Raw genomic sequence first — 13,188 nt, 5'->3', positions numbered from 1 at the left:
TGCACTAAAAATGCACTAAAAATGCACTAAAAATGCACTAAAAATGCTATCCCATCTCATAGCACTGAAGGTGAAGGAGCACTCAGTACATGAAATTAGTTTTATTTTCATAAGTAAGCCAGCTAGTTTTTTTTATTTTCCTCCTCTTTCCTCCTTTTTTCTTACGTCCTCCCCCTCTTTTTTCCCCCCATTTTTTTTTCCCCCTCCTCTCTTGTTTTTCATGAGGACCCCTATTTCCCACGAGCTAGAAAAACATCCTCCTGTCATTATATTATTTCCCCTCAGGACCATTATTGTTGCATTTTAAGTTCAGTTTAGGTACCTTTTAATTCCCAAAGACAAATGCACTTGTCACCCACCCTCTCCGGCACAGCTCAAATTTCCATGCTTTCTCCAATGGGGAACATCCCATTAATTAACGTTTCATTCTAATCATCTGCCACCAATACCCACTGTCCACTGTGAAGCTATTTTGTTACTTGTGAAAGCACCACATGAATAATCCTGAGCAACTCACAGTCTTTCTGTCCATAAGAAAGGCAGAGGGAAAACAAAACAACTACCTACCCTAGTACAGATCACATCCTCTAGTAAAGACAAACTACTTATTGATAAAAACACTATTTCAGCCTTAGGGACTTTCAACTCCTGACTGCACAGAGAATTCTCCCATAGCGCAAGCAGTCACTGCTACCAATGTAACGTAGATCCTATCTACTACAGCTTAAAAAACATTAATTAGCTATTGAATGGTGTCAATTTTAGATAATTATCAAGCTAGACTAAATTAGTCACCAAGAAGAGAGCTCTGCAATTCATTACTACTCCTAAGACTTTTCTTTTGGAAGCCTATTCCCTCTTTTTCTTAGTCATAGCTGTCTAAACTTGAAGGTCATTGCTCAAACAAGTTTTTTGAATGTTTCATTACAGAAATATTTTTATAGCAACTTGTAAGCATTGTATAATGATACTGTTACAGTAGCCTGCACTTTGACTGAAAGCTACTTACATAAGAAACAAATAGAAAAGAATTTAAGGATGTATTGGATATAGCAAAAGTCAGAAGATACAAGGACAGAAGATACTCATACCTGATGTTTTCCATAGAAAAAGGCAGAGTCAATACTATTGCTGTTACGTTCACCAACTATTAACAAGATTCCTATCAGAAGCGTCGGGACTCTGAAAGTGCAAAATATGAACAAAGTAACATATTTAGCTTGCTCTCACCAAGCCTACAGGCAAACATCTGTGTTAACTTACCCCCATCCAGCTATGATTATAAACCCGATGGGAATCGTCACTGTTTCTCTCTTCCTCAACAGAAACAAAGAGAAAGATAAAAACCCTACAAAGAACAAAAGAGATGCCTTGTTTATTACTAAAAAGAGAACTGAAAATTACAGACTCTAGACACTCTAGTGTGTGACCTGCTTAGTAACCAAAGAGTGCCTCTCAGATCACAATTTATTTCCACCTATAAATGCTTAGGAAGGTTTACAAGTATTTAAAAGGTGCCATAAGAATACTTAAGACACAAGTGACTACTTCATTAAGGTTAAAAAAAGATAAGTCTTTCGGAAAGTAAATGCTAAATTTCACAAAAATGTTTAATGTGTTTTTACAGGAGTAACTCTACATAGGACTATCTTCTGCAAATATCAATTCCACTCCCAACCCCAATAATACTTTCCTTGTCAAAGCAAAACTAGTATTTACGTTAGGCTATACTAATCATACGCTATTTTCTGTCTCAGCCTAACAAGCACAAAACTGGACAAAAACATCACACAAAATAAACCTTTCCACTTCTGGACTCAGGAATGGTATAGGAAGTCTGCTTTAGTTACACCCAAATAGTTCCCCAAGTTCCTTCATATATCTTTCAAATCTGTCTACTGTAACTAATCTCTTCATTAATCATCTACACCTGCAGAACACATACACTGTTTTTGGAAATTGCAATTGCCACAGGGAAGAAATATTAAAGCTCCTTTGCTATCTCCCTTCATTCTGTTTTTTGAGGCATAAGGTTTTAAGATCTTCTTAATGCTGAATAAATTAAAGTCTTACATTCTGCATTAATTAAAAATTGGCAGTAAGCTTTTGAGTAGCTGAAGGGCAACCCATTCCCACTTAGTCTATTTGTAATTGCTTTTGCTTTGGGACAGGTTCTTGACTTTTTTTTTTTTTTTTTTAATAAACCAGCAAGTCTTGTACTGCAACAGGCAAAGAGAAACCAGACATGTCTATATATGAGCTTTGAGTAGCAGAAGCAGCATCTGACATTTAGCCTTCCATTGCTAGGGCTTCAGCTTGGCACAGCTTTTAAGTGTATGTTTGTGAAATTATACACAAGTGAATGGAACAATTACTCTGAAGAACACAAGCAAATTATGTCAGTACATTAATCTTTTATACTATACCTAGTTCTGCCTAGAAAAATCATACCTGTCCACAGGTAGGTGCTATAAAGTGAACTGTAGAGAAATATAAATGCTAGGATCTGCACAGTTACATCTTTCTGTTTAACAGTGAAATTCCATATCACCATTCCAATGCAAGCAATAAACTGAAAAGAAAAAAAAGATGACATTATCTAAATGCAGAAAACAGGATGACAAAAACACAAAAAGCCTCAAACCTGAACACAGTGTAATATAGCTATGTTAAGTTTCTAAACACCATTGCAATGTAATTTTATGAATTCCATAGCACAGCAATAAATATTATGCTTACATAGAAATAATATTATGGTTACATCACTGACTAGGGCATTCTACCTCCTCTTGTTTTGTTTTGTTTTGTTTTTTTGACAGCAGTGGAGTAGGGAAAGTCAGGAAATAAAGTATATATAGTAATTGCAAGATTATAAATATTTAGCCAAGATGCAAAGCTTTTGTTAGGTACAGACCATTCATCTGAAATGATCTGAACATGAAGCTGAGAGTCGACATCAACAGATCAGTCAAGAATTATACAAGTTTTCGGCCTCATGGGAGAGTTTTAGTACTGAATTAATCTGAATAAATAGGCTGAAATACTACAGAAATACTAATACAAGGGCTCAAAAATATTCCTAAAGCAAACTTCATGTTGTTACAGACAAGCACCACTTGCAACTCTCACGTGTGATTTTCTTCTCTGAAATGTGACTGCAATCAGATCTCAGAGTTCACTTTATTATTAAGAAACAAACAGAAACAACACTTCAAAAAGCATCCACTGCACATCACTGATTCTAATAGTTGTGCAGTTGTCTTCAAGGAAAAAAGAAGCACATACTCTATAGTTCTCCCTCAGCTTAAATAACAATTACAACTAATCCAAGTCAGAGCTATTTGGCTTTGCTGTTCCCTAGCCACCAGCCATGCATTCCCACGCCCCTTCCTTGCATCAGCACTGGCACCTGTCTGATCCCTCAGTGAGTCACTTCAGGTAGCTGAACCAGCATGTGGACTAGTTTCCTACTTCACTCCTTGGATCAGGTCACCAAGAGTCAGATGCATGCTGCTGCCTATCATAGCATTGCTGACTTCAGATTGGCATAAACTGAACTGAAAGTGCACTCAGCACTGCTATTTGGCAATAGTTTATAATGCTAAAAATACATCGCAAAAGCCATTTGCCGTTCTGATTGCTTATAGATCTGTTTGAGACGCTGCTCTATGAGAGCTGGACGATCAAAACAGTCACTTTGACATTTTCTTCAAGGCTATACCTCTTAAATCACAGAAACCTTTCAGACAAGTCACACATTAGATTCCCCTTCTCACTTTATATGGCTACAAAGATACGCAGCAGAAACCAAACTGCAAAAGTGTTAAAAATAAGACACATGCACAAAAAAAGAAAATATATATTTTTTTACTACTGACCTGAGCAACAAGTAGATTTGTTGTAATCATATGAGGAAGCTGTTTGTATTTCTTACTCAGAAGAACAACAATAAGAGACCAAATCTGTAACAGACAAGATAAAATTGAATATGAGACCAACACACACACACGAAACATCAACAATAATAAAAAAAGAGCCAGATGAACACTGGCAAAATTTGGTGCAATTAAATATACAACAAATCTTCTTGAGGAGTTTCTTAGCAACATGACTGTCACAGGCAGCTTGACACCACCACCACACCACACAATGTGGATGCCTTAGAAAAAGCAACGTGTCATCATGTTCTCATAGTGGCGAAATATTTCCAGGGAGTACCAAGGGTTTGCCTACCATGTGCAGAAGGCTGGTTGTTTCCCAAGACATAAACAAACATAGAATAGACTGGAAGTTTGGAATTATACAGTCTTTGCATCCTGTCCTTTTTAAATCTCCCAAAGTGATTAATGATGGCAAGAGGCAGATTTTACTTGATGCTTCCCTCGAGGGATAGTTTTGTGACAAAAGGTTCAGTGTGATACCAACTTCAGAAGTTATTAGCTTCCTCCAACATGGAAGCTTTTTATTTAAAATTAAAAGACTAAGCACACTATGTATAATGCTTGTGAAACCAAAACACAATTCACATCAGACTTCTGAGATTTCAGTATGCTTTTTCAGGATTAGACACCAAGAACTACCAGGAAAGGAATTTGATAAAGCTAAATTAAAACTTCCAACTTAAATGTTCTCATTGCTACTTCATTAATTAAATATTCATTAACATTTCAGGAGTTTAGATTTAATTCCAGCAGAAGTTTTTACATAGCTTGCATTACTGAGATATCCAAGCACTTCAGGTTGTTTTTCCCCACAGTGCAGCTTTACAGTTTTTTTTTTAAACCCAGCTCCTCCCTCATCCTTCTGCAACAAGATCCAATGATGAAATATCAATCTCATCTTAAATCACGACTTGATTTGCTGCTTATGTAGTAAAGCTTCTCTGATATTACAGTGTGCAATGGTATTTCATTTTGCCAACACCTACCAGAGAAACAAGGCTGACAATACTTATGTCAAAGCTAACATTCTGCAGCGCAGATGCCAGTGGGTTGGGATCCATAGATGGAATGGTCAAAAGCCATGCAGAAACATACATGATGGGTGCAGACACAAAAGTGCTTATCACCATGCCTGAGGTAATCTGCAAAGAGTCAAACAGAACATGAACAGAGTTAAGGAAATCTCAAGTTAAATAGGTCCTTTTTTTTTTTTTTTTTTTTTTTTTTTAAAATGCAACCCCCTAGCAAAACTGTAACTTCAATTTAAGAGCAGAGCTTTAAACAAATAATTGAGTTGTTTCCATGACAAATTAGTTAGCACTTGAGAGAGGAAGTATCTGTTTCATATGTTTCAACGAACTTCTGAAGTAGTGGGAATGCAGAGTTCTCAACTGCAAACGCTTATAGAGCTTTTTCATGTGTGTTAGAGATACTGATGACTCCAACCTAGAGGTGAATTTACAATATCACAATATACTTTTGGATGCAATTTTGGTTATTCACATCATAAACAAATAAGTAAACTCAATTATGTTAACAGTAATATGTATAAATTCATGAGAAGAAATCATCTTTTTACATTTCAATTGTTTCTATTTAGGCACCTCACTATCTTTTTGCCTTCTAGAATTCTAGAATTTACAGTGATGGAAGGGTGAGTTTCTACTCACTCCTCAGATCACTATTTAAAGAGATTTCCTAACTTGCTTGGGCACAGATTTCTACCTTAAAACTTTTTACTTTCAGAATATTCAAGTGGGAAAAAAAAAGTTATAAACTTTATATTTTAATTTGATACCCTCTATTTAAAATGTGTTTCTACCACAAGATTTAATTAGAGTTCTATACAAAATAATCAGTTAAAGCACAGGTTCTTCCATAAGCTATCAGTTTGAAGCTAATTCATCTCACTTTGTTACTGAAATCAGTGACAACATTCCTGCCCTATTTCTGACTAAAAGAGTAGACCAAAAATAAGACCTCTGAAAAAAGAAAACAAAAATTATTATAGTTCTTCCTACTATTGTCATGAATAATAAAAGTGTAAGGACTTATTTAAGAACGTGCACTACCAAGAAACTTGAGACAGCAGGAAACAGTATTCTGGTTAATTATTAACTTGCATTACAGCTCAGACTTGAAATGAGTCTGTTCTTCAGAAAAGTACTTAATAAATACTCTACCATAAGTATTTACTCAACAAACTCAAGCCCAAAGTTAGCACAAGTTTAGAAAAAACTGATTACATACAATTCCTACTTCCATATTAAATTGAGTTGCAAATATTGCAACACCAGGTGCTGCTGGAAAAACTCCATAAAGAAATGCATAGTTTGATAAACTGGTATGGTTGACTGTGCTGCTGCTCTTGTCCAGGAGTTCCACCATTTCTCTACAGAGAAATGGCATCATAAGTCTGAAAAGAGAAGGGGGAAAGAAGTCATTCGTTTAAGTTTACTCAGAAAAGGAATCATTACATGTCAGCTGCTCCAAATTTTCTTGTCACAAGTTAAACAAAACATACACAAAAGTGTTAGAAATTACACTGATCCCTGGATTATCAAAGCATTTTACTACATATTTGTGCAGAAACATTCTTTCAATAGCTTCAGATTTAGAAAGGCAAAATATAAAACCAACATGTAATTTCCATCTGTTAAAAAAAACAGCAGCCGTACAGAAGTCAGCAACCTTGAAAATCAGATCAGCTTATGTGACCTGTCTGACATAGAACAAGTGTGCAAGCCCAAGTATCCCACGTTAAAAGTTTTATCTTACAAAAAAAAATCTCCATTCATGCTCCTCTGCCTGCCTTTACCAATATCCCAGATATTACATGGACTTACTACGTAAGCCTTGCACAGGCTTCCATAAGCAACAATCATTTATTTTTCTCACATTCTTACAGAATTATAATTGGGATGGTTTACAACGTAGGTCTCGTAGTAAGTTTCCTAGTTAGCTGTAATTATGATATTCAAGTGTGTCTCCAAATTTTGCAGTCTAAATACAGTGACAAAATATTTCTATTATGCTAACTGTAGAACTGCAGCAAATAAAATATTTAGATGAAATACTGGAAAGAAAAGTCGTATGAGTGATATACTCAGAGGTTAAAACATCCAGCAACACTTTACAAAGCAAAATTATGAAAGTACATAAATAGAACTTACAGTTTAGCTGTGATGAGGAGGATCAGTGCAACAAACATACCCTTTGTCAGTTTTTTTGTTTGTCCCACCATAGTTAGTCCAAGGTAAAAAAGTGCAGAGCCAGAAAATGAACTGCCCAGTCCATCAAGGAAATTTTCAAGGTAATCAGGAATTTTCTGGCCAAGAATAAAGTTTGAGGCAATTCCTATGAAGACCATGAATACAATTGGGTTCTGCAGAACTCGAAGGAGTGCTAGGCCCACTATTTTGATTTTGCTGTGGGACACAGTGCGATTGTCTCTCCACTTCTGGATTTCACAGAAGATAAAACCCAGAGGGTTTAGCATCATAAGAGATATTGGAGCCACTAGGTAAATGTACTGGAGATACTCTGGGTAAGTGGTTTGGTATAGAGCTTCAACTAGAAGACAGGAAATGAAGAGTAATGAGTGATAATATTTCAGTACAAAAATTCATTAATAATGAAATTAATTTTTGTTGCCTTGAAACTTGAGAAAAGTTACTTCAGTATCCTTTAAAAGTAACAGAATTTACAATTGATATAAGGGGACATCACCATTAGGCCACAGATGCGTATTGAACACATTAACTTTCCCAACATTATTTAATGATTCTACAATTATTCAACATTTACGTTAAAAAACACGATAAAAATAACCCCACGTCTTCTTTGATTCACTCCAAATGCTGAATGATACTTTTTTGCTGCATTGCCTTTTTGGACCAGTCTTTACTGCATACAATGTTCTTCCAAATGTTTGTCCCTATTCTTAAGTTTCACAAAGCAGTAACTGTGTGAACGTAAAGAGATTCCTGGCAGTTTTACAGACAGGAGTTGTGAATATACATATATTGCAGATTTAGAAAGTAATAGTTCTGCTTCTATTTTGCTGATCTATATATTGGCAGCACTGCCAAAACAGTTTCCATAGGAGACAAGACGTGGTGGTGGAACACTGGAACTTCTTAGTGCTGTGAAAAAATTCACAGTCTGAAAACTTCTATTTCAACTCTCTGCTTTCACTGCTTCCGGGCAGTTAGCGAGGCTGATCTGTGTAAACACACACACACACACACACACACACACAAAAAAAAAAAAAATAGAAAATATAGAAAATCTTGAAAAGGGACCTCGATTTCCCATCAACCACAATGATAGTAAGCTTTCTTTTTTATCTCAGTTCTCCACATCCCAGCTGCTCAAAAACATGTCTATCACAGCCATTAATGCTTACTGCACTTAGCACCATTATAGCTGCTGTAACGGAGCCTCCCATCACCCACACACCGCTACACAGCACTACAGCTGTTCTTTAACAGCACACCATCCAAGAGCAGACGTATCTGTTCACCCACAGTTGTACCACCTCACCCAGAAGGACAAACCAGAAGACAAAGCTTTCTCTCTTAGCGATTGTATTTACATCAGGGGGATGCTAGCAAACTATTGTACCAGTGTACCAGTTCTTTTTCACTCCAAGCCAACATCATTTTGTAGTGGGGAAACTGTTGTAACAGGGATTAGAGAAAAGCAAGGTGGTGAGTTCTGCAAATTTAGTCTTCATTTTTGTTTTCCTAGACATTTAGGTTTTTTCCTCATGCACAGATTTTTTTCAACAGCAACAATTACTGCAGAAAAAAAATCTCATTGGATAAGAAGTCTGAATTTTATATTTTTTTAACCACTCAAATTGTCTTTAAAATTGTGTTGCTCCAATATACAGAATTGTCTTTACTAAATTCTTCTGCTATGCAATTTTAAAGTGAAGCATATGACTTTTAAAGACATAATTAATAAGAGCTATCCATTAGAAGATGAGGTTTTGCTCAAAACACTAATTAAGACACAAGTAAAAGGAAACAAAGAAGTCATTCCATGTGTCCAGCCCTGCACACACTTCAGAAGTGACACATTAATGGTGAATAGTTTACATATGCAACAGAATGCTGAAAACTGGCAAAAGTTTGGGGTGGGAAAACTGAAAGGGGGAAAAAGGAAATAAAGAGCTCTAAGAAACAAAGAGCCCTTAAGTGCCTACAGTGCCACTGGTGTGTTAGGTGTGACAGGAAAGCTCCTAATGAACCACATGTGAATTTGGATAGATTGCATGTAGGGCAGGCATGAATCATATGTTATAATTGAGGAATACTTGAAAAAAATTGAACTGAACTGACTTTCTTGTCAGATTACAAGTAGAATGTTTTAAGTAGAGGGAGGAAGTGGAAATATGTTCAGAGAGCCTCAGAGAAAAAGCCTCAAAGAAACCCTAGCTGGCATTTTAATCCAGTGCCAAGAAATAAAGAAGTAATCCTCACAGCCCTGTTTGGGACATTTCCCACAAGAGGAATAAGTCTCAGGAGATGGAACTGAGGGAAAATGTATTTTCATCCAGGGAAGAAAAAGTTTGCAATTGCCTTTGTCTGTCTTTTATACTCATCCACCAAGTTACGAAAGAATAAAGATTCAAGATTCTCTACAGCATGCTGCCTGAAATCGGGTGAACAGAACTGCTAGCTCTTAAAGTTCCCTAAAATATGGAAATACTTGTCATAATCTGGAATGTTTGAGCTTTTCTTCTGTATCTGTATTTTTCATTCTATGATCAAGAGAATTTAAGTGGCACAGATCACCCTCTCTTCAGGAAGAAGTAAAAAAATACCAGTGAACCCAGCAATCCTCCCCACACACCATGCACTCAAGGTGTATTTGGAAATTCCTGCTATGTGCAGCATGCTTTTGGTACCAGCTACACAGGTTAGCATGGGAAGAAACAGCACTGGCACACAGAATCTTCCCAAGGCAGGTAAAAAGCACTGCTAGTCAGACAGCAGCAGGTGGGAGAAGCCTGCGACAACTCCAGAGCACTTCTCAAGAATCATAGTACGCATGGCTAAAAAGCACATAAATATGCCCTTAAGAATACCTCTAATAGGGAAAATAGTATCCTGCTTGCCAAAAGGGAAGAAAGTAAATCTTGCAGATTTGGATAAAAATCAAGATTAATAACTGATATAGCTTGGCATTCCAAATGCAGGCTTACACGAATAAAAGTACACAGCTCTACAAGCTATACTCTGAATGCCTCCTCTCTGTATTCCACTCCCTCCCTTTAAGTCCACTGGACTGGTGCTTAGTCGCACTTACTGAAAAAGGTATCACAGCTGCATAAAATTCCTATTTGAGATAAACAAATTACCACAAATCACACAGTAATCTTTCTTTTAAAAGGCTGCTTTCAAGGTAGTATCGCAGGGAACATTCATTGGTTGTGAGAAAACAAAGATTAAGGGATAGAACTTGATTGGCCACATAAATTAATTAACACAAAAGTTTGTTAAAAAATAATTTATAAATTATAAATTTATATATAAATTATATATATAAAAATTTTGTATATATTATATATATAATTATATATATTATATATATTATATATAATATTATATATTATATATATTATATATTATTTATATTTTATATATTATAAATTATATATATATAAATTTATAAATTAATTAACACAAAAGTCAACATTCTTGCTGTGTCTTCTCTGAGGTTGAGCAAGAGTTAATGCCAAATTAGTACTAAACTGCACTACAGCTATCTCACAGGCTACATGTGGACTCCTACTTTGCAATGCAATTAATTTTGTTCTGGAGGGTAACTGGCAATTATCCATCAGGGTAGCTTAACCTACACAACGTATAGGGTAATTTACACCAATTCTGAAATATTTTACTATACATTTTTAAGTCACATAGTGCTAGACAACAGGAGTTGGATTGTCTTCAAATTATTTCATTCACACTAGCTGACAGCTTTGCTCCACCCACCCCAATACACACACTTGTGTATTGAGGATTAGTTTTTCATTTTTAAAATGAGCTCCATCAAGAAATGTACACTGAGAGAAAGTTTAAGTAGCTCCTAACTTCAGTTCTAAAGTTAATTAAAAAAAAAATGGAAAATAAAAGAAAAGCAAAAACATCTACAACACTAAAAATACTTTTGAAAAAGAAAGCGTAAGGAACTACTCACCTATTGGGTATCCGAGTGCAAAGTCATTGCTTTGTGTAGCAAAAATAGGGAACAAACCTGCTTTGCTAAATCGATTCTCAGGACTGGCTACCAATAATGTTAGAACACAGACTATGAAAAACACGGCAGCTTTGGCAACTAAGATACTGTACAGGAAGGACCAATTTACATCAGAAAAGTTAAGTAACACCATGTTTTTGAACAGTAAAGCTGGGAGTGCAAAACGGGAGACAAAATTTCCTAGTCCTTTAGCTTGAGTTGATGTGATAATGTTGGCTCTGCCGGCTACATAGCCACAAAGAATTATTCCAAAGCATTCTAATAGGGCTGGAAAAAGCCTGCTTATTGACATAGAAGGAGGACCATCGGTGGCATTGAGTCCAACTTGTTCCGGCAAAGAGATAGACATATTAGCTGATGATGACAGGTTCTTTGCACTGAAGTCAGAATAGCTATCCATTTCCTTTGACTTCTTCTTGCAAAAAAAGAGCATTCAATGATCTCATCTGCAAAACAAAAAAAGATATTCATTAACTTCTGAAACTATGTTGATGAAAATTCATGCTATCTAGCTTGTTGACAGAAGAGCTTATGCTTACAAGTGCATGACAAACAAATAATGAGACTAACAAACAGATACAGAGAAGTAAAAGCGAGAAATAAGAAAGCTGAGAAATCATTCTGCTCTCACATGTTCTTGCAGGTTCACACAACCCAACAAGACAAATGATAGAGGTTAAAAATGTCTGAAGAACTGAGCTTGAAAATTAGGGATAATACTATATGTTAAAACTAAGTATAGTTTGGGAATGCAAAAAGAAAAAAAAACATCTGTTGGAAGGAGAGAAACTATAAATGAAGGACTTTTTGTTCTTATTCTAGGATCTAAACAACATTTAGATGAAATCATAGCCCTTCAGCCGTCTTCAGTCAGAAAACAGCAAGGGCTAAGTTCTCAATGTATATTCCTTATCTTGCCAGACTGAAATTAGAAGTCCGGTTAAATCTCTATTAGGACAGCACACAACTCTTCACATGCTCGTTAGCTGACTTACAGCTTGTAACCTTACTTACCTCGTCAGCTCAGTTCCCAAATACAGTCTCACATTCTTTTTGCTTCCTATTACCAAACCGTTAATTTTCTTTTCTAATTCCCTGTGCCTGCCCTATGACATCTTATGTCCTCTGTGATTCATATGTTACATGGTTCTTTTTCCTTTGCAATAAAAATACACATTACATTTCCAATATTAAAACCCTTCCCTTTACCTACTGCTATTTCATTTTTGCTTCCATACACACAAGCTCCAAGCATGGTCAGCAGTCCTCCTTTACTTCCCACTCTAGATCTCATTTAACCCAGGTCCTCCCCTGAAACAGCTCTTACCAAAAGCTTATGAGACCAAAATCTTAAACTTGCAGAATTGCTGCACAAAGTTCATCCTTTGTGACCATCATACATGCTAATCATCCTCTTCTTCTTAATCTTGCCCTTCCCATACCTTTTGTAATTAGAGCTCCTCCTAATTCGCCTCCCATCTCCACTTGTTCTTATAGTACTTACATGGGAGGATCCCTCAAAGTCCTGTGGAGCTTATAGAGCTCCTTCCTCGTTCCTCTTTTGTTTCACTATATCCTCTGCCTCTGTACTTTCATAAGCATTTATTCAATTATAAACAGATGACTCAGAGTTCTTGCTCTAATCCAGACCTATCACTGCAGTCTATCTCTAAGACTTCTTTTGTGAATACTCTGCTGTAAATTTAAGCCCAGAACAGTTTTCCTACTCTGCCAAAAAGATGCCTCCCACTGTTACTCAGGGCTGTATATCCATTTCCCAGAGGCAAGAGACAAAAGTTACGAAATCCTTTGCTTCAGGTTAAACACAAAGTTACCTAGTTTACCTACTCATCTTTACGAAGCTCCTATTCATCTATAACACTGTTGCACAGGAAATTTTCCAAAGTCTATCAGTATTGATTCTTCCTTTGTACATCCTTCTACAGACTCATTCTTCACACATCAAAAACACTAA

The 13,188-nt window shown here is 36.2% G+C and overlaps 1 protein-coding gene across 6 annotated transcripts in view; it reads right to left on the bottom strand.

The window, feature by feature from the left end:
• GPR155 (G protein-coupled receptor 155) overlaps positions 1-13,188 on the bottom strand; it is a 33,329-nt gene that overhangs the window by 10,831 nt on the left and 9,310 nt on the right. For all 6 annotated transcript variants that reach the window (XR_006169404.1, XM_042821931.1, XM_042821932.1 and 3 more), the window contains 8 exons: positions 11,154-11,659; positions 7,115-7,514; positions 6,192-6,357; positions 4,928-5,083; positions 3,879-3,962; positions 2,452-2,572; positions 1,264-1,348; positions 1,092-1,182 (listed from right to left, as the gene is read on the bottom strand). Coding sequence is in view for 5 of the 6 variants with exons in the window: in XM_042821931.1 (XP_042677865.1) it covers positions 1,092-1,182; positions 1,264-1,348; positions 2,452-2,572; positions 3,879-3,962; positions 4,928-5,083; positions 6,192-6,357; positions 7,115-7,514; positions 11,154-11,646 (1,596 nt within the window). In the remaining variant the exon portion in view is untranslated. The remainder of the gene's footprint in view (positions 1-1,091; positions 1,183-1,263; positions 1,349-2,451; positions 2,573-3,878; positions 3,963-4,927; positions 5,084-6,191; positions 6,358-7,114; positions 7,515-11,153; positions 11,660-13,188) is intronic.

This window comes from Centrocercus urophasianus, unplaced genomic scaffold, assembly GCF_019232065.1.
Source record: "Centrocercus urophasianus isolate 14NV4802_14NV808 unplaced genomic scaffold, USGS_Curo_1.0 seq_20, whole genome shotgun sequence".
NCBI lineage: Eukaryota > Metazoa > Chordata > Aves > Galliformes > Phasianidae > Centrocercus > Centrocercus urophasianus.
The sequence above is the reverse complement of the archived record's forward strand: the minus strand, read 5'-3'. Positions and strand labels throughout refer to the sequence as shown.